Source organism: Xenopus laevis, chromosome 2L (assembly GCF_017654675.1).
Source record: "Xenopus laevis strain J_2021 chromosome 2L, Xenopus_laevis_v10.1, whole genome shotgun sequence".
Taxonomy (NCBI): domain Eukaryota; kingdom Metazoa; phylum Chordata; class Amphibia; order Anura; family Pipidae; genus Xenopus; species Xenopus laevis.
The window spans coordinates 158,292,105-158,311,161 of record NC_054373.1 but is presented as its reverse complement, the minus strand read 5'-3'; the positions used below and the strand labels follow the sequence as shown (position 1 = coordinate 158,311,161).

Here is a 19,057-nt window from a genome sequence, read left to right as displayed (position 1 = left end):
CATTTCAGTGATTCTAGAGCTGGCTTGAATAACCAAATATAAATGCATATATTATACATTTCTGTGTCTGTCACTGCATAAGGCAGTAACCAATCTGACTGTATATGTGAAACATTTCAGTGATTCTAGAGCTAGCTTGAATAACCAAATACAAATGCATATGTTATACATTTCTGGGCCTGTTGCTGCATTATGTGGTAACCAAACTGACTGTATATGTGGAAACTTTTTAGTGGTTCCAGAGCTGGTTTTAATAACCAAATATGATGTACATGTTAGACATTTTTGGTATAGGCACTTTTTAATATTACACCAAACTGAATGTAGATGGGGTAACATCAGTGGTTTGGAGCTGGCTATAATAACCACAAACTAATGCACATGTCATACATTAATTGGGCCAACCACTGGTCACTACTATAACCTTACTGTATGTATATGCTTAAACATTTCAGTGGCTTTGGTGCTTACTAAGGTTATAACTAAAGTAAATGAACATGCTATACATCTCTCTGGTTTGGACACCAATCAATAGAACAACCAAAACTGAAGGTAAATGTTAAACTGATGAGTAATGGGTGTGGTAAGGTTCTAGGCATTTCCGGAGGGTGCCTATATAACCTTCAGGTTTGTATGTAAGCATGGTAACACAAGTTAAGGCTCCAGTATCCCTGGGTCATGTCTGTTTCAAGTAACTTTGATTTAGGTTATAAGCATGGATTACTCTTGCAAATAAGCCAATAGGGTAACGTATGCTTGCTGATAACAGCAGCCAAGACTGACTTAAAGGCACTAGCCAAGTCAGATATAGGTATTATGAACTTAATTAAGTACGTCAGCTGTGTTGCAGATAAGTATTATACCCTTATTTACAGCAGTCCATAATGGCTTAGGGGACTGTGTCCCGGTAAGTATGCCACAATCGGTATATGGGTTACAGATACAGTAAAGGTGGTAACTGATGTAGACATGTATCTTGTCTAAATGGATTAGCTAAGGCCAATTCTGATTCATATAAATGCTATGTTATATATAGGATTATGCACCGTTACAAAGATGGTGTGAGAGTAGTGGCCAATTCTGGTTTAAAGGTATACGACTATATTGCATATGGGTGTTATGCAATAGTCCAAACAGCAGGTAGGTATTATACAATGGCTGTATTATAACATGAACTTGTAGACCACAACTTTTGAAGTCGACGTGGTCCATATATTTGCTTACATTCAACTATAGGCTGTTGGAATAGTTATCAGTCTTAAGGATCTCACTAATTAGAATCTAGGTTCTACGACTGGACTTATTCCTGCTGATTAAGAAAATAAGATAAATACGTATCCTGCTTCTGCGATAGGATTGGCCTGGGGCTAAATGGACGTAGACATGTATACAGTCATATATACATTTAACAAGGATTCTAATATCGCCACAGCTGGATATCAGGCAAGATAAGTGTTCTGTATATTCCAATGATAAATCAAGGTCTATTTATAAAACTGGTATGATATTCATCAGGATCTCTTTCTTGGTTACAGGGGTGCAACTTATCTGGTCTCAGTCTGGAAGACAGTGGGTGCATCAGTCAGTGCAAATGTTTGGTTAAATCACATACTGTATACTGTATTCACTACTGCCACAGGGTTTTAGAGCTTTGCAATGAGGTATTTTATAGTACAGACCTATTTAGTTTGTCTCCAATACAATAGGGGTCAGCTCTCGGACTATATATTCATGGGACATATTATATTAATGGGTACCATATAAAGCTGGCTGTAAAATTAGGTATTCTCCATCAATTCAGTTATAGCTAAAAGTTTTGATCCACAGGTTCGTTATAACAGGCTATTCTGTAATGTTAATCCATATGGTGGACAGGAAGCATGCAATCTTGGCATGCTGGGTTTTCTAAAGGTCTATGTTACTCTGGGTTTAGCCTTTTACACCACCATAGACTGGCCTGGCTAGTTGAGGTAAGTATCATAGGGCTTAACATCAAGCTATAAAAAGGGTCTTATACACTTTATCCTTTTAGACCAAGGCTGCAGTATCAGCCTTAGGCAAGGTCCTGGTTATTGCATCTCTTGCCAACAGGCTTGGACATGCTAGTATGGTTAGTAGGGGAGTTCCATTGCAGAATAATAGGTAAATAATTATATCTCCATACCTAGATTAATTTTAATCTTGAACACTTAAGGATGGTACTGTCCATGTCCAGGGATTTGAGAATAACCAATCTCTAGCAGTATTGTTGGTTGTAATACTTCCTTGAGTCATTCAAATTTCTTCCTACATGGTAAACTCATGGGAGCAGGCCATACAGATTGTTTATAGGCCTAATCTATGGGGTACAATAACTCCAGCTATGTACAGGTCACATCTGTGAAGGCTCGAGGACTGTATCATAGCAAGGTTATGCATATCTGCAGGCATTTCTTTTACCTGGTCTACTCCAGGGCACGCTGATCTTTAATACTATCCAGTCTTGTTTGGTGTTGGATCATGAGCTAAAGATAAAAACAATTTCAATCTGTACAGACTGCAGAATGCTTCTAGATACCTCACAGGGCAGGTAAGGTATTCCCACATGGGCAGCACTCCGTCTCCATAAGTCATTCTACGGACCTCTCATTGAGAGGTGTATTGGTTATGGTCTAGAATAAATACAGGTTCCTTAGTATTAAAGAGACGGGGAACTACACTAGGTGATGCCATGTACCGGTAGTGTCATACAGAGTGGGGTCATGTAGAATACTAGAATACTGGTATTTTTCCTTCCCCCTACTAAATCCTCTTTTGCAGGTACCATGCTTTTGAGCCATTTCCAAGAGTCCTCTTGTGGATGTTATGCGGTTGGAATAAACGTGCTGGTATGTAGTAGGAGTAAGACTATGTAGAAGTGTTACTCTGGGTTCCTATCTGCTTCTATTTAATTAAGAGAGAGTTCTCTCTTTTTAAATGTAATTGTCATGCTGGTTTCACACTCGGTATCATTACTTTGGTGTGGGTTCCTTTAAGGAGTACTATTTCCTTTATTCTCTTCCAGTCCATTTCCTCTGAAAATAGAGTTCACAGATTTCCACAAGGTGATTTTGGTCCACCTTTGGGGGTTTCATTCTTCTGAGTTTTATCTGGTATAGATTATACTCGGCCACTTCCTTATGTGTAACAAATTCCCTCCCATTGGGATATTAGCTTGCTAAGTCCCGGTAAGTATGACATGGAGTGTCCAGGAAAAGGGAAGATTGTATCATACTTACCGTGATCTTCCTTTCCTGGACACTCCATGTCAGGTTTCCCATCCCTTTTTCGGTAGTTTCTAGAAGCTTATTACGAGACACCGGACTGGGGGGTGGGGTTGGGCTTTTAAAGCTTTGGGGAGGGTCCTTCTGATGGGAGCACTGGGGCGGGGCTATCCCGGTAAGTATGACATGGAGTGTCCAGGAAAGGAAGATCACGGTAAGTATGATACAATCTTCCCTTTTCTGGCAGGCTGTTATTTCTCCTACTCAATATAACTTAATGTGTCGCAGTGGGACCTGGATTTCACTATTGAGGGCTGTTCTTATATCTACCAGGCAGCTGTTATCTTGTGTTAGGGAGCTGCTATCTGGTTACCTTCCCATTGTTCTGTTGTTAGGCTGCTGAGGGAAAAGGGAGGGGGTGATTTTACTCCAACTTGCAGTGCAGAAGAAAAGAGAGACTGAAGTTTATCAGAGCACAAGTCACATGACTTGGGTCAGCTGGGAAACTGACAATATTTCTAGCCCCATGTCAGATTTCAAAATTAAATATAAAAATTTTTTATGCTTTTTTGAGAAATGGATTTCAGTGCATTAACTAACGCATTTTGAAAAATAATTTTTTTTCTCATGACAGTATCCCTTTAAGCTTTCCTCTGTCTGTTATTGCCCCAAGACAGTTCCTTCGCATATACCATAGGATTAAATGTTCTGAGAACAAGAAAACGACCCTGCTGCTCTTTAATTAACCCCTCATCACACTCAAACAGAAAAGTGAGAAATGTAAATGATTGTTGCTTCCTTTCCTGCACTCAATTGCAAATGCAGAGACAGTACTATGGCATTTACATACTCAGAATGTCTGTGCAGGTGATTGAGTAAAACAGTTAGAAAGGAAGCAGTACATTTCCATAACAAATGCTTGATGGCAGAGCTCTGCCTTTCCTCACAAAAATAGATCCTGCTCATTTCTACATGGGACATTATATCTAGCAGGGCTATTATCTGGATCTGGAGTCAATATAGATTATGCTCTTTTTTAAACAGAGGCCCATCCGTCACTGCTCCGTATACTTCACAGAGCAACTTATGCTTAGGGTGTATGTACAGTATGTTTTTATTTATATAGTGCTACCTATATAAGCAGCACTGTACAGCAGGACTGTAAATTCATAGAACAAACAGGGGCCATTACAATAATAAATACAAATAAATACAACAAACGGTTCAGTGTAAAAATAAAAACTGGGTAAATAGACTGTGCAAAATAAAAAATGTTTCTAACATAGTTCTCCAAAAGTGTAAATTAATTTAGGTGTTTCTAACAGAAAAAAAGACTTTAGATGTGACATTTCTGACATATTGGGTATATGTAATAAAAGGCACTAAGTTTGTGCCCTGTAGCAGTAGCCAATAAGGTATTTGCTTTTAAACATGTGACCAGTAAATGCTACCTGCTGATTTGTTGCTATGGGTTACTGCTCCTGGGCAAACTTAGTGCCTTTTATTACATAAACCCATATGTTCGAAATGTCACACCTAAATTCTTCTTTATTCTTGGTTTTATTTAGGCACACAAAGTGATTTTGAGAGGCAGTGACCGTGCAATACAAGCTTACTCGTTTTGTGCCTTAGTAAACCGGCACCTCCTCAGAGATTCCGTACAGGTGGCAACACAATCCTATTGGTTTTATTTTATGTTTAAAAGATTATTAGCAGTCTTAAATTGGTAATTTTCCTTTGAAGTAACTTTTAGTATGAGGCTGAGAGTGATATTCTAAAACAATTAGCAACTGGTTTTTATTTATTTTTTATCTAAATAAGGTTACTTTCTTAGGGTTCCCTTATAAATCCTATACAGTTTAGTAAAGCACTTAAGAGTCCCCTCATAAATGAAACACTTCTAAAAAAAATCTTACTCCAAGCCAGGATCTGTAAATTAAACGAGGGAGCCCCGCTTCTCTATTCTCTGCTGTTTAGTTTATTCAAGTCACCCAAATGTCACGTCCTGCCTCACCACGCCTGATCTTCTAGTGGGACTTGGGCAGAGCGAACTTCTACGCGTTTCGCTCTTGCTCAAAAAGTGCCTCATGCCACTAAGTTCTATGTGCAGGAAATCCACATTGTAAGAGTCGTGATAATGCAATAGGTTGATTGTGCAACTGTTCTGCTTTTTTCCTGATAATTTTAAGAGAAATGCTTTTACATAATCGGTGCATTTGACCAGTACTGTTAACTGTTTACATGAGGATAATCTTGTGAAGACTTAAATACATTTGGGAATTGATTTTTAATATATATGTGTGTGCTGTTCCAATATAAAGGAGTGCTAACCTGGAAACCGGCAGCTTTTATCCACCCTGTGTATAGCCACCTTTATGCTCTATTCCTTATGCATCCCTCTGCTCGGTCCCTATTCATCTGTCTAATCTTGCTTGCTTGGTGGCATGGGCCTTTTCTCTTGCAATCAGGTCCATAATCTGAGAGTATTAGCCTGTGATTAGTGCATATTTGCCTTATAAATGACACATAAATGCATTTTTATCACCCACCTCAATGTGGGCATATTGGGGGGATGTCTACATCTGTGGCCATCTTAAGGTGGCCATACACGGGCAGATAAAGCTGCCGATATCGGTCGTTTGGATCAATTTGACAGCTTATCTGCCCGTGTATGGGGCTTCCGACGGGTCTTCCCGATCGATATCTGGCCACGATATCGATCGGGAAGGTTTGATTTTTAACCGACCGTCCTGTCGGAGCCATACGGCCGAACGTTCGAATTACCCCAGATATAGCCATGCCGTTAGTGGCATATCGAGGAAAGATCCACTCGTTTGGCGACGTCTCCAAACAAGCGAATCTTTGAGTCTATGGCCAGCTTTAACAATGGTCTTCAGCCGATATCGTTCAGCTCGTTTCCCACCATACACGCACTCGTATGAAAATTTGTTTGGTACAATATTATCTGTGCGTCTATGGCGACCGTTAGCTGTATATTTCAGTAGCCCTGAGAATGTTGCACCAAACCTAACCAATAGACAAATGTCACAGGCTTTTCCAGTCTATTATCTCAAATACAAAGTGCAAGGCAGGGGCCCTGGTGCCAGACAGACAATTGCACAACAACCTGTTCATTTGATTGTCAGGCAACTATATGTTAATGCGATTATTCCAGGCCAATGGCAAATGCAAGGAAAGGCCAGTAGCCACTCATGGAGCACTTGCAGTCACTATCTGAGGGTCAGTGGGAGGTCTCGGGTCGGACACACACTGTGACACAAAACAATAGAGATCACACGCTCCGATCTCATTGCAGCTGATGAGTGTGCGATTGTGAGACGAGTCACGATGCAGAGACCGGGGATTGTGGGAGTCGCTCTCAACCACCAGGTCACAGCGTTCAACACGCTAAGGACTTTGCAGCAGAACCGCAGCTCAGAACACTGTGATCTCATACAGGAACCCAACCTGCAGCCCAATATTGGCCCCGGGGTCACTGACTTCAACGGTGAATGGACCGGAGAAGGGACCAGCACGGGTACAACTGCCAGGAGGCTCATACCGGACTCAAGCCCCGCCCCCGCCGCCACATCCATCCCCCGGAGGGCACGAGCTTCAGCCTCAGCGGGTAATAAAGTCCCTACATTGGCGCAGATGGTATCGCAGAACCGGCTTTCCAGAGTCACCAACTCCACCGCACAACTTTTACTGGTAGAAGAGAACATGTTGCTGCACCTCCCGCCCGAGCGACCCCTTGTCATTCAGCTGAAGGTAATGCCCTTCTCTACCATAAGCCTGATGGGCTGCTGCCATCTAGTGGTGATAGGCAAGAGTTGCTTCGGAAAGTTCTACTTTTACATTGATATCTGTACCCTACTAATTATACTATTATTACTATCTCTGTACCCTACTAATTATACTATTATTACTATCTCTGTACACTACTAATTATACTATTATTACTATCTCTGTACCCTACTATAGTATTATTACTATCTCTGTACCCTACTTATAGTATTATTACTATCTCTGCACCCTACATTATTACTATCTCTGTACCCTACTAAATATAGTACCCTGTATGTACCCTGTATAGTATCTCTGTACCCTACTAATTATTACTATCTCTGAACTCTACTAATTATATTATTATGACCATCTCTGTACTCTACTAATTATAGTATAATTACCATCTCTGTACTCTTCTTATTATAGTATTATTACTATTTGTATGTTTTAATATTATTGTGTGCATCCATAATTAAAATCAAGGCAGAGTCAGAACTACAGGGCAGCTACTACAGCCTGTATATATAGCATAGACATAGACCATACCATAGATGCAGAGCAATACTAGGGACAGAGGGATATGTAATCACCACTGCATACTGCATCTTTATTACCAACCGGGAAAATTCCAGCAAACTGCCATTCCTCCCCAGTGCAGCCAGTAAGAAAGAGATAATCATTATAAACAGATATATCTAAAATATATGCATTTCCTATTGTGTGTGGCCTGGCCCTACTTGCACCACTTGCTAATATATAAACCTTCATTGTAGTCATGTCATTTGACCTAAAAGCACACTGTATAATCTTGTAACTGTTTACTATGTGCCACGAGCCCTGTAGAGAGCACAGTACATCAGTAAAGTATACCCCCCCCCCGAGTTGCTGGAAAGAGGTGTGCCTTTTTTGGATGCACATCTATTCTGTGGCATGGTGTGAGAGCAACTAATAACTAATCTGTTTACTTTAAGCTGGAAAAAAATTATATAAAGTTACTGATTTATACCGTCCCCCACTGGGTATTGCAATGTATTCTGGAGCTTATAATATAACCAGTAGTATGGTGTGTGCCTAGGGTTGCCACCTGGCCGGTAAAAATTATGGATGATCCCAATGTTATTAATAGGGAAAAAAGATAAATATATGGGAGGGCTGGTATTTTTTTCCAGAAAAGGTGGCAACCCTATGTATGCCATTAACACTATTTCTATGTAAAGGTACTACAGCTAACATATAAAATAATACAATGACATATACATGAAATAAACCCCCTGATTCCCTACAATTACTGCTCTGAGCAGAGTACCTGAATGGATTTTTTTAATGTGGCTCCCTGAATAACCTCAGTGCCCACCATGTATTTACAGGTATTCCTGTTAGTTGGCTTTCTCCCTGCCTCTGTACAATACTTGGCCAAGATGCCTTCCAGTCACTGCTTATTGCCACCGCAAGGAATAAGCAATCTTATGAATAATTATTTCTAACAATTTGTTCCCCGATCTAAAAAATAACAGAAAGCATAGATATTTCCTAATGAACGCAATAGGCAAGAAGTAGGGATGCACCGAATCCACTATTTTGGATTCGGCCGAACCCCGAATCCTTCATGAAAGATTCGGCCGAATACCGAACCGAATCCTAATTTGCATATGCAAATTAGGGATGGGAAGGGGAAAACATTTTTTATTTCCTTGTTTTGTGACAAAAAGTCACTAAATTTCTGTCCCGTCCCTAATTTGCATATGCAAATTAGGATTTGGTTCCGCCAGGCAGAAGGATTCGGCCGAATCCTGGTGAAAAAGGCAGAATCCTGGCTGAATGCCGAACCGAATCCTGTATTCAGTGCATCCCTAGCAAGAAGTAAAGCCGGCCATAGGCGTGCAGATTTTACCTTTGTATCCGATGAACGATCGGACTACCAATCTTATGAACTACCACTAATCATTCCGATTAAATAAAGTAGTAAAAGAACAAATCAGATGATATTCTGCCTGTGACAGCAATCATATGAAAGTTAGGGATGCGCCAAATCCAGTATTCGGTTCGGGATTCAGCCAGGATTTGGCCTTTTTCAGCAGGATTTGGCCAAATCCTTCTGTCCGGCCAAACCGAATCTGAATCCTAATTTGCATATGCAATTTAGGGGTGGGAGGGAAATTGTGTGACTTTTTGTCACAAAACAAGGAAGTAAAAAATGTTTTACCCTTCCCAACCCCAATTTGCATATGCAAATTAGGATTCGGTTCGGTATTCGGCCGAATCTTTCACAAAGGATTCGGGGGTTCGGCCAAATCTTTCACAAAGGATTCGAGGGTTCGGCCGAATCCAAAATAGTGGATTCGGTGCATTCCTAATGAAAGTTATGTCCAACAAATTCTAGTGACAAACTCCCATTGATATCGTCAGAAATTATCGTTAGCAGACAGAAATATTTTAACCTGTCCGATCGACTAAATGACCAATTGCCATGGTGCGAAAAATGTCGGGACGATCCACACACTGAAGTCGTGCAAAACTTTGTACAACTATTTCTTTGCGTCTATGGCCAGCTTTAGTTTAGCACAAGCCCTTTTCACTGAGTTCATGTTTAAAATGAGTTATACTGTCCCTTTGAGTTATTAGTAAATGTAGGCCTATGCATTACACTTAGGTCCACAGCACATAGGACATATTTCCCGCTGGTACCTTCCCATTGACAGATTGAGGCACATACCTTTGAAGGCCAGTCACTTAGAATGTCCTCCTTGCAAAGGGTAGAAATTGCTTGGTATGAATATTCTTTTTGGCTGCATGGAAATGCAGTGGATAATTCACTGCCCAGTTATATTTTGCAGATTCTCATAACACTCTTTGTGCCTTTGTGTTTGCAGGATAGCATTGAGTTCAGAAACATCTGTACACACATGACTCTTCAGGTGGAGGATTGGAAGTTTGATAAGGATGTGAGTGAGGCCCAGCAATGCTTAAGGACAATCATCAGCAATCTGATCACTGCCCTCTCAACCTTGAATTCAGAGTTTTGTGATACAGCCAAAGAGGATCTGCACTCCATACTGAAAAATCTCCCCGAGGCCTGAACAACGAACAGACTGGTTCATAGAACAATGTGGAATGGAAAGCTGGTGTGACCTGTGCAATTAATTGCCTACAAGGAACAAACAGACGGGTATATTCCATTGCATGAGCAGCATAGGGACAAGATGCCTTCTATAATGTCCATAACAAGACTGCGGGCAGTGGCTGACTGACGGACATCCATTGCCCTATTTGGCAAAAATTTTTTAGTTTGTCCTAAATGGCACAATGATATGTCATGAGAATCAATATGCTCTGGGGCTGTCAGCTGCTACTGGGATTTTAGGGCTACAGCAGCTGTTGTAGGATGGACGGTACAGCCCTGAGCATGGGTCTCAAAGGTCCTGAGTATAACAAGGAATGTTCATTTTTATTTGCTAACAGTATTAGCTGTCATATTTATTTAAAATGTATTATTTTAAATCCTGTTATGTGAAAATTCTGATTGTTCTGATTGGTGTTCTGATTTCCACAGAACACCCCCCCCCCCACACACTTTGGCTGACAGTATTTTTCTACTCCTACTTTGCACTCAATTGTGTTGAAATGATGGGAAATGAAGTCCCTCTGCTTTCCAGAGAATCTGTGTAAAACCCACCATGTCTCCTGCTTGCAGAGTGGTTCTGCCTGCCTAACCCTGCCTCCAATTGCCCCTTCCCCAAAAAATGCACAATGCAGTTTGTTACTGCTGTGTAGCATCTTCTCAAATCTTTAAAAGTATTCAGTGTCGGACTGGGATACCAGGGGCCCACTCAAAAACCTTAGACCAGGGGCCCACTCTCAGTACTAATATCTAGTATAAGTAAATCTAAAAACAACTGGACTGAGTAATCAATGAAGATGTTTCACTACTCATCCGAGCAGCTTCTTCAGTTCTCAGTACTAATATTCTTCATCTCCTCAATCAACCTCTTTTCTCTTAGTTTGTTTTATTTACATACTATATTCTATTATTCTATATATTTAGCCTCTTTGTTCTCATAGAATAGGGAATGCCCATGAAATAGGCCAAATGTTTAGCAGCAGGAGGGCCCACTGACACCTGGGCCCACCGGGAGTTTTCCTGGTGTCCCGGTGATCCTGATGCCTGATAGTTATTTCATTTATAGTGTCTGTATTCACTGCATATTGTGCGATGTAAACATGTTTGAACACGTCCCATCCAGCAAAAAACAGTGATCAACAGAGGTCAAAATGCCCTTTTCCCCATGTCACTTCACTTAAGATTATTTAATGGCAAGAGCTGTGGCTGATGGACACAGAGAGGGGACATGGGGACCTCTGCACAAAAGTGCTGGTTTGAGTTGTTTATGTACAAAGGATGTAGGTGTGTGTGGTATCACACAGCTGTAAGGTTTACAACTGAGCTTCTGGTTCCATCATAAGTGCAATAGTACATACAGGTGTTTGGTGCTGCACCCACTTGCCCAACCAATTTTCCATTGATTACTAATCTAAGAATTTGTTTCTAATACCTTTGTTATATTGCATATTTCTGAAATGTTTTTGCTGTTTTTCATATATTACAATGTGCTGTTTGCATTATTTCAACTTCCCTTTGTTGCTTAATTTCAGCCATATTTTGGCCACAGCCTTCCAGTATTACCCCTCTCCTCCAGCACTGCCTACGGTTGTGGGGTGTCTTTGGATAACTGTGCCTTTGGGTCCAATGAGAGACTACTGCCTATGCCATTACACAAAACTACTGCTTTCTTTGTCAATGACCCTAATATCGCTGCCCAATGACAGTACTGGTATGGGATCTGCAAAAAAGCGCTGAATTACAGGAAGGCCATCTCCCGTAGACTCCATTTTAGTCAAATAATTATACATTTAAACCATATGCCTTTTTCTCTGTAATAATAAAGCAGTATCTTTAACTTGATCCAAAGTAGAATATAGTTAATCCATATCATAGGTAAAACAATCCTATTGGGTTTATTCAATGTTTAAATGATTTTTTTAGTAGACTTAATTTATGAAGATTCAAATTACGGAAATATCCCTTATCTCGAAAACCTGAGGCCCTGAGCATATACCGGTCCCATACCTGTACTAAAAATCCACTGCATTATGGGCCAGATGTAGTTCAATGAGGAAAAACCCATGTTTTTTTCACATGGAAATGCAACAGAAATTCATAATTGAATAAGGAGATAATCTTTGCTTGTCAAATACACTGTGAACTTTAACCTACCTACAGTATCACCATAAAAATAGTTTTAAGTATTTTACCTGTTATTTTATTGCAATTTTAGTAAAAACATTCTAAGTACAAAATAATTTGTGTGGAATATGTTTTTTTATTTGCTTCCTCTAAAAATACCTACGACCGATTTGCTTTTCAATTAATTGTCACATTCACAACCAACTTAGAAGCCAGTGCCTGTCCTCCCTGTACCCATGTCTGAGTTTATGTCATTCTTTTGTAGCGTGACACTTGATGAAGTGGATATTCAGGATAATTTTTCTTTCTATAATTTTAGTGATTGCAAATGACCCGTAGTATCTCCAGGACCAGTGTCCTGTGTTTATGACCTTGGACCTTTAGGCACACACGAAGATTCGGGTAGATTTAGTCGCCCGTGAGGCAACTTCGGGCAACTTTGGAAAACAAAGTGCTCCGAGTGCTATCCCAGCGGTGATTTAGATTCTAGCCGGCGGGAAGGCATTTTCGGGGATATAGTCGCCCGAAGAAGAGGCGATTTGTCGATTTGTCAATGGCCGACTAAATCTCCCCGAATCTTCGCATGTGTCTCTGCCCATAGCTACTTGCACATTGGGAGGTTTGTCTGATGTTGAAATCTTTGCTACCACAGGAGACAAATGCTTTCCCACCAGCAATAAAATATATCACCGGAAAACATATGCAGCTCAGTGTTTTCTGAAGCCACCTTGTGAAAATGAAGTGTTGCATATGTCTCCCATCAGCAATTTACCTTATTGCCAGTGGGAAAGCATTTCTGGGATATTGGTAACCCACGGTAGCAAAGATTTAAGATGGCCATACATAGGGAAATCTGCTGGTTTGGCGAGCAGCTCTCTCCCCGATATGCCCACCTTGAGGTGGGTGATATCTGATCACAACGAGAAAAATATGGGTGGGTGAATCGAGGGCCACGTCAGTGAACCAATGCAGTCCTCAATCCGATGGGATTTTTAAACCCATCCGATCAACATACGGCTGACTTTTGGCCAGATATCTATTGGGGGAAGCCCATCGGGCCCCATACACTGCCCAAGAAGCTGCCGAATTAATCTGTGAGCAGCTTACATCTGCCATGTTTTGAGACCTTTAAACGCCAGCGACAAATCTCCCTGTGTGCCAGTAGCCATATGGCCTTGAATTGCAGCATACAAACAAGAAACGCTGATATGAAGATCAATAGTAGGCTTTAGTTAGGCCACAGGAGTATCACTTTAATGGAGACCAATTCACCACCAGAAAAAATCATAGTGCTTAAACCCTTTACTGCTGAGTCAGACAGACAGACTAAGAGCAGGAGAATTATTCAGGGACCTAAATACTGAAACTGTTCGAATAATAAACTGGGATTAGGCAGTGTTAAAGGTCACAGCAGATGCAGCATTTGGTCATTGATGTCCCCTCAGTAAAAACTTCTGCAACCAACCCCCCGCCCAAAAGCATAAGCATTTCTGTTCAATTCAATTTAGTAGAAAACATGGAGCTTATGGCACCTCTGAGAGTGTCACTGGAGAATACAGAAGTGTGGCTCTTACTTGCCACAGAGAGTCCCAAGGGGCATATTTATCATTCATTAGAAAGGAGAGCTATCATTATGGGCCAATGTTCCCTTTAATTTTATATTGGCTGTGTCTGCAAAAATGGCTTCTGAACAAGTGGCTATGTTCTACCACTAAATACATTAAGAGGGTTGTTCACCTTTGTGTTAACTTTTAGTATGATGATTTGCAATTGGTTTTTATTTTTGGTTTTTGAGTTATGTAGAGGGACTGAATAGAAAGACGAGTAATAAAAAGTAGCAGTAACAACAGCTTTGTAGCCTAACAGAGCATTTGTTTTTTTTTATATGGGGTCAGTGACCTCCATGAAAGCTGGAAAGAAGAAAAAAGGCAAATAATAATGAAGCCTCTCACTGCCCAAATGCTTTTAATTTTATTTTTTTTAAAAAGGTGGTGAAGCTACATGGTCCGTTCTTCTCTTTTAACTAAAGAAGTAGCTAGAAATGTTGTACATTATGTTTTGTGCGTCTGTACCAGCCCAAGGCAACCACAACCCTTTAGCAGTAAAGTTCTCTGTTTCCAAAGATGCCCCAGTAGCTCCCCATCTTATTTTTCAAGTTTGAAATCCTGGATCATTGCTGCTTTTGACAAGCTGAAAGTTTAGGGTGGTGCAATAAGTGTAGTGTATAAAACATACCTCCCAACATTTTGGAAGTAAAAAGAGGGACAAAAATGTTTTCTGCATGTAGTGCGGCAATTTTTTTGACCACACCCATTTTTGTGGCCACACCCCATAATTACCATGTTCATTATAAAAAATTGAAAATATTTCTCCTTATCTAAACTGTTAAAATTACTTATTTTCTTATCTCAAAATTGTTACAAAGTATCTTAGTTGCACCAGTTAGCTGTACTGGCCTCTCTGCCAAAAGCCAATTAAGTTAGAAACTTTGTTTATTTTTCTGGCTGTTAAGTGCAGAGAAAAGAGGGACTTTCCAGTACAAATGAGGGACCTCAGGTTGAGCTGTCAAAAGAGGGACTGTCCCTCTAAAAAAGGGACAGTTGGGAGGTATGTATAAAATATGGCATTTTTGTCCATATTAATTTTTAGGGTTTGCTTCTCCTTTAATGTATAATATCTGAAGATGAAGAAAATTACTTTCTACATCAGTAGACAACAACATTGTACAAGCAGTGGGCGGTTCCTTTGAAATAACACACATTATATTAAAATGATGATGTCCTGAGAAGATGTCTGTGAAGAGTTTCTTCATCCCTTGGGTCCATGGGCCACCGATTGAACTAGGGTTGCCACCTGGCCGGTATTTTACTGGCATGGCCGGTAAAAATGATGGTTGATCCCAATGTTATTATTAATAGGGGAAAAAGATAAATATATAGGCCAGTATTTTTTCCCAGAAAAGGTGGTAACCCTAGATTGAACTGCCCTGTGCTATAAAACTGGAAAAACATAGGGAAACAAAGGGCCACTAGAGGGAGTCAAAGTCTAGCTTTTCTGTGTGTTTTGTTTTTTAACTTTTTAAATCTGACTTTTGCATGCCTTAAATAAAATAAAATGAGTGCTGCCAGCTACATTTACCTATCAGTTACCCTTTATCTGCAAATCTAATTTACGTCATGCTCGGTAAGTTTTCATCTAATTTGTCCGATTTGGCTGCGAGACAGATGGAAACGAGCTTTTAAAACACAGGTGAAGTCTGTCATAGGTAAATGAAATGGTGGAAAGCAACACTGCACTGTTAAAAAATGACTTTATACTAGAAAATATTATTATGTGAGGACAGAACCTACTTAATATATTTGACATGTTTGTCATAATGTCATAATAGCAATTAGATATGGTGGATACATTAACATAAATAGCCTGTATTCTGTTCATGTCTAGCAGGGCACTGGACACATATGTGCCATACTGTTATTTTGCAGTCGATTGTAAAATGTTGATCCACAATTAAAGACAGCCAATCAAGGACTTAACATAAGCTGCCAACAACCACTCCAGACCAAACTGTCAGCTTATTTTTCCATGTATGAGGCCAAAATGATTGGCTAGATCTGTTGGGCAGGTTTAAAAATTGCCACTTTCAGAGTTAAATACAAATTAGTGCAATGCTGCTTCACCCAACTCAGTGACACACAGTACTGCCTATTAGTAACCGGATAGGACTGTCATTCCATTTATCAATATAATGGAAAAACAAACTACTTAAAAAAAAAAAAACACATGAATCTGTTGCACACTGGGCAATTTTCAGAACCTGCCTATAGTCCTATAGAACGTAGTACAAGAACTTCTCATCCCCAATGCAGCTCCTGTTTATTTAGATAGAGGACAGATGTGGCGCGTGTGCGGGTTGAGGGGAGTAAAAAAAGATGGCAACAAATCACAAGCAGTTGTAGTGCACAAGTGTGGGCAGGAAGGGGTGCACATTAGAATACAGATTGGCCTATGGGCATATCAATTTCAAATCCGCCTTCGTTCACTGGAGGTCATTGTTTGTTGAGAGTTTATGAATGAGTGAGGCATATACAAAAAGCAAACATTATGCCTATAAAAATATTTATATATTTGTGTCTGTGATTACAAGAATATTTAGGGGGTTATTTACTAAACTCTGAATTTATTTCATTTTTTTAATTAAAAAACCACAACCAAACTCCCATGCCCAATTTGAACTTATTTATTAATTTAAAAAATGAATTAATTGGATCAAGAAAAAAAACAATAAAATCAAGCATAAATCTGAATCATCCGATGTTTTCAGACTTTTCTTAAATCACTAAATTTTTTGGGGTTTTCGCACAAAAACCCAGAATTTTTCAGATTTTCAAGCTAAACCCAGAGCAAACCGCAGTAACTTCAAATTGAGATTGGTGCCTCTTCTGTTGACTTATACAGGACCTCAACAGGTCTGAGATGGCGGATTTTCGGATTCAGGGTTTTTGCAGCATCGGGGTATAATAAATCTTGAGAAATTCCAGTTTTTTTCCCTCTGAAAATTCTAGTTTTTGCCCCTTAAATAAGGAATAATATACCGCTTTATCAAGATATTTGAAGTCACCTGGCAATCTGTAGTTAAGGATAGTTTATAGCACTATATTGAATAATATACCGCCTGTTGTAAACTATAAGGATGTTAGAAGCAGTGGCGTAACTATAGAGAAAGCAGACCCTGCAGTTGCAGGGAGCCCGGACTGTGGGGTCTGCTTCCTCTATAGCTAATAAGTGGGTGGGAAGTGTTCGGAGTTGGGGTGGGATGTGGGCAGGGTGGAGGCAGGACGTGGGCAGGAAGTGGAATATTTGACATTTTTGTATTAAAAGGGCTAATTAAAGGGTTTGTTCACCTTTGAGTTAACGTTTAGTATGATGTAGAGAGGGATATTCTAAGTCAATTTTCAATTGGTTTTCATGTTCTATTATTTAAGGTTTTAGAGTTATTTAGATTTTTATTCAGCAGCTCTCCAGTTTGCATTGTAAAAAATCTGGTAGCTAGGGTCCAAGTTACCCTAGCAACCATGCCCTGATTTGAATAAGAGACTGGAATATGAATAGTAGAAGAAATGAATAGAAAGATCAGTAATAAAAAGTAGCAATAACAATACATTACAGAGCAGTTGCTTTTAAAATGGGGTCAGCGACGCCCACTTGAAAGAGTCAGGAGAAAAAGGCAAATAATTATAAAACTATAGAAAATAAATAATGTCAACCAATGGAAAAGTTGCATAGAATTGGCCATTCTATTTCACACAAAAAGTTTACTTAAAGGTGAACCACCCCTTTAAGCTACTTTAAAAATATAATCTATTAAAAGAAGCCTCATAGTTTCATAACCTGTACAAGAGCACCCTGTCTGCGGCACTGGACTTTTACATAGTTATGAAACTCCCTATTAGTGATGGGTAAATTTCTCCCGTTTCAATTCACCGAAAAATTTGTGAATTTCCCGCGACATTCGTGAAACTTGAATTTTGACGCGGCGACAAATTCGGATGCCCATTAAAGTCAATAGGCGCCAGGCGCATAAATTCACCCATCACTACTCCCTATATTAGTAGCACAGGCAGTAGTAAAGGCACGAAAATACAGGCTCAGTGCTATACTGGTGAAAGCACTTCATACTTCTAATATGCTCAAATTTCACAATAGTAAGTACATTATTTCTCAAAATACACAAAAACAATACACAAAACCAATAAAGTGAAATTAAACCTTATATATATAAATATACAGATATCCCATCATATTTGTCCCAAGTCTAATATTGCGCTTTTTTTTTTCAGAAAGACCCCGGTGTGCAATTCTATAGACAGTTTGGCAGCTTTAAGACCAAAGGAAAGGCTAATACTGGGCCAGGTGGAAACCTGTTAACGGTCCCAAATTCATGTGTCTCTGTTTCCAACTTGTCCTCATTATACCTCATTTGATTTCTGTAATCAAATGCCTTTGGTTGATACGTTTCTTGGCTTCTTCCTTATAGTTAATATTAATAACTATACCATTTTTTCAGATGCAGAAACCCATTCATTTTCTTGCTATAATAAATTGCATCAGCTGCTCTGGGACTGAAAAGAACAGTCATCTCCTGTCTAAGGCGGCTTGAAGAGTCTTGACTGATTCCACTGGAATTTATAGAGAAAGTAGGTTAAAGGATACAGTGTATAGTGCAAAAGGCATAAATGAAATGCACTTGTGCCAACATATCTCATGTTTACTTTGTTTGCTTTTCTCGATAACGCAGCTGAATACACAAATATATGTTGTAGCTTCTTTGGATTTGGTAGCTATTAATTTCTTTTTAACAGAACCCAAATGTTTGCGTTCATCATTATGATAAATGCAGCCCAGGGGAGTATTTTATGAATTTAAAGGGATTCTGTCATGGAAAATCATCTTTTTTACAATCAGTTCATAGTGTTCCTGCAGAATCCTGTATTGAAATCCGTTTTTCAGAAGAGCAAACAGGTTTTCTTATATTTCATTTTGAAATCTGATGTGGGGCTAGACATGTTCTTTGTTTCCCAGGTGCCATCAGTCATGGGACTTGTGCTCTGATAAACTTTAAGCTGGCCATAGACGTAAAGATATAGTTGTACGAAACTAAGTTTAGTGCGATTTTCAGACCGTGTGTGGATTGTCCCCCATATATTCCATGTATATATATGTATGCATGCCTGGGTCCTGGTGAATAATCAGTGTAGAAGAAAATAGAGCATAACACTCATCA

At 39.6% G+C, this 19,057-nt stretch overlaps 1 protein-coding gene across 1 annotated transcript; it reads left to right on the top strand.

Moving 5' to 3' along the window:
- Positions 1-6,578: 6,578 nt before the first annotated feature.
- dleu7.L (deleted in lymphocytic leukemia, 7 L homeolog) lies at positions 6,579-10,545 on the top strand. Its single transcript, NM_001097953.1, is given in 2 exon segments — positions 6,579-7,013; positions 9,902-10,545. Coding segments are annotated over 2 exon segments (630 nt in total). The 5' UTR covers positions 6,579-6,590; the 3' UTR covers positions 10,109-10,545.
- The last annotated feature ends 8,512 nt before the right edge of the window (positions 10,546-19,057 follow it).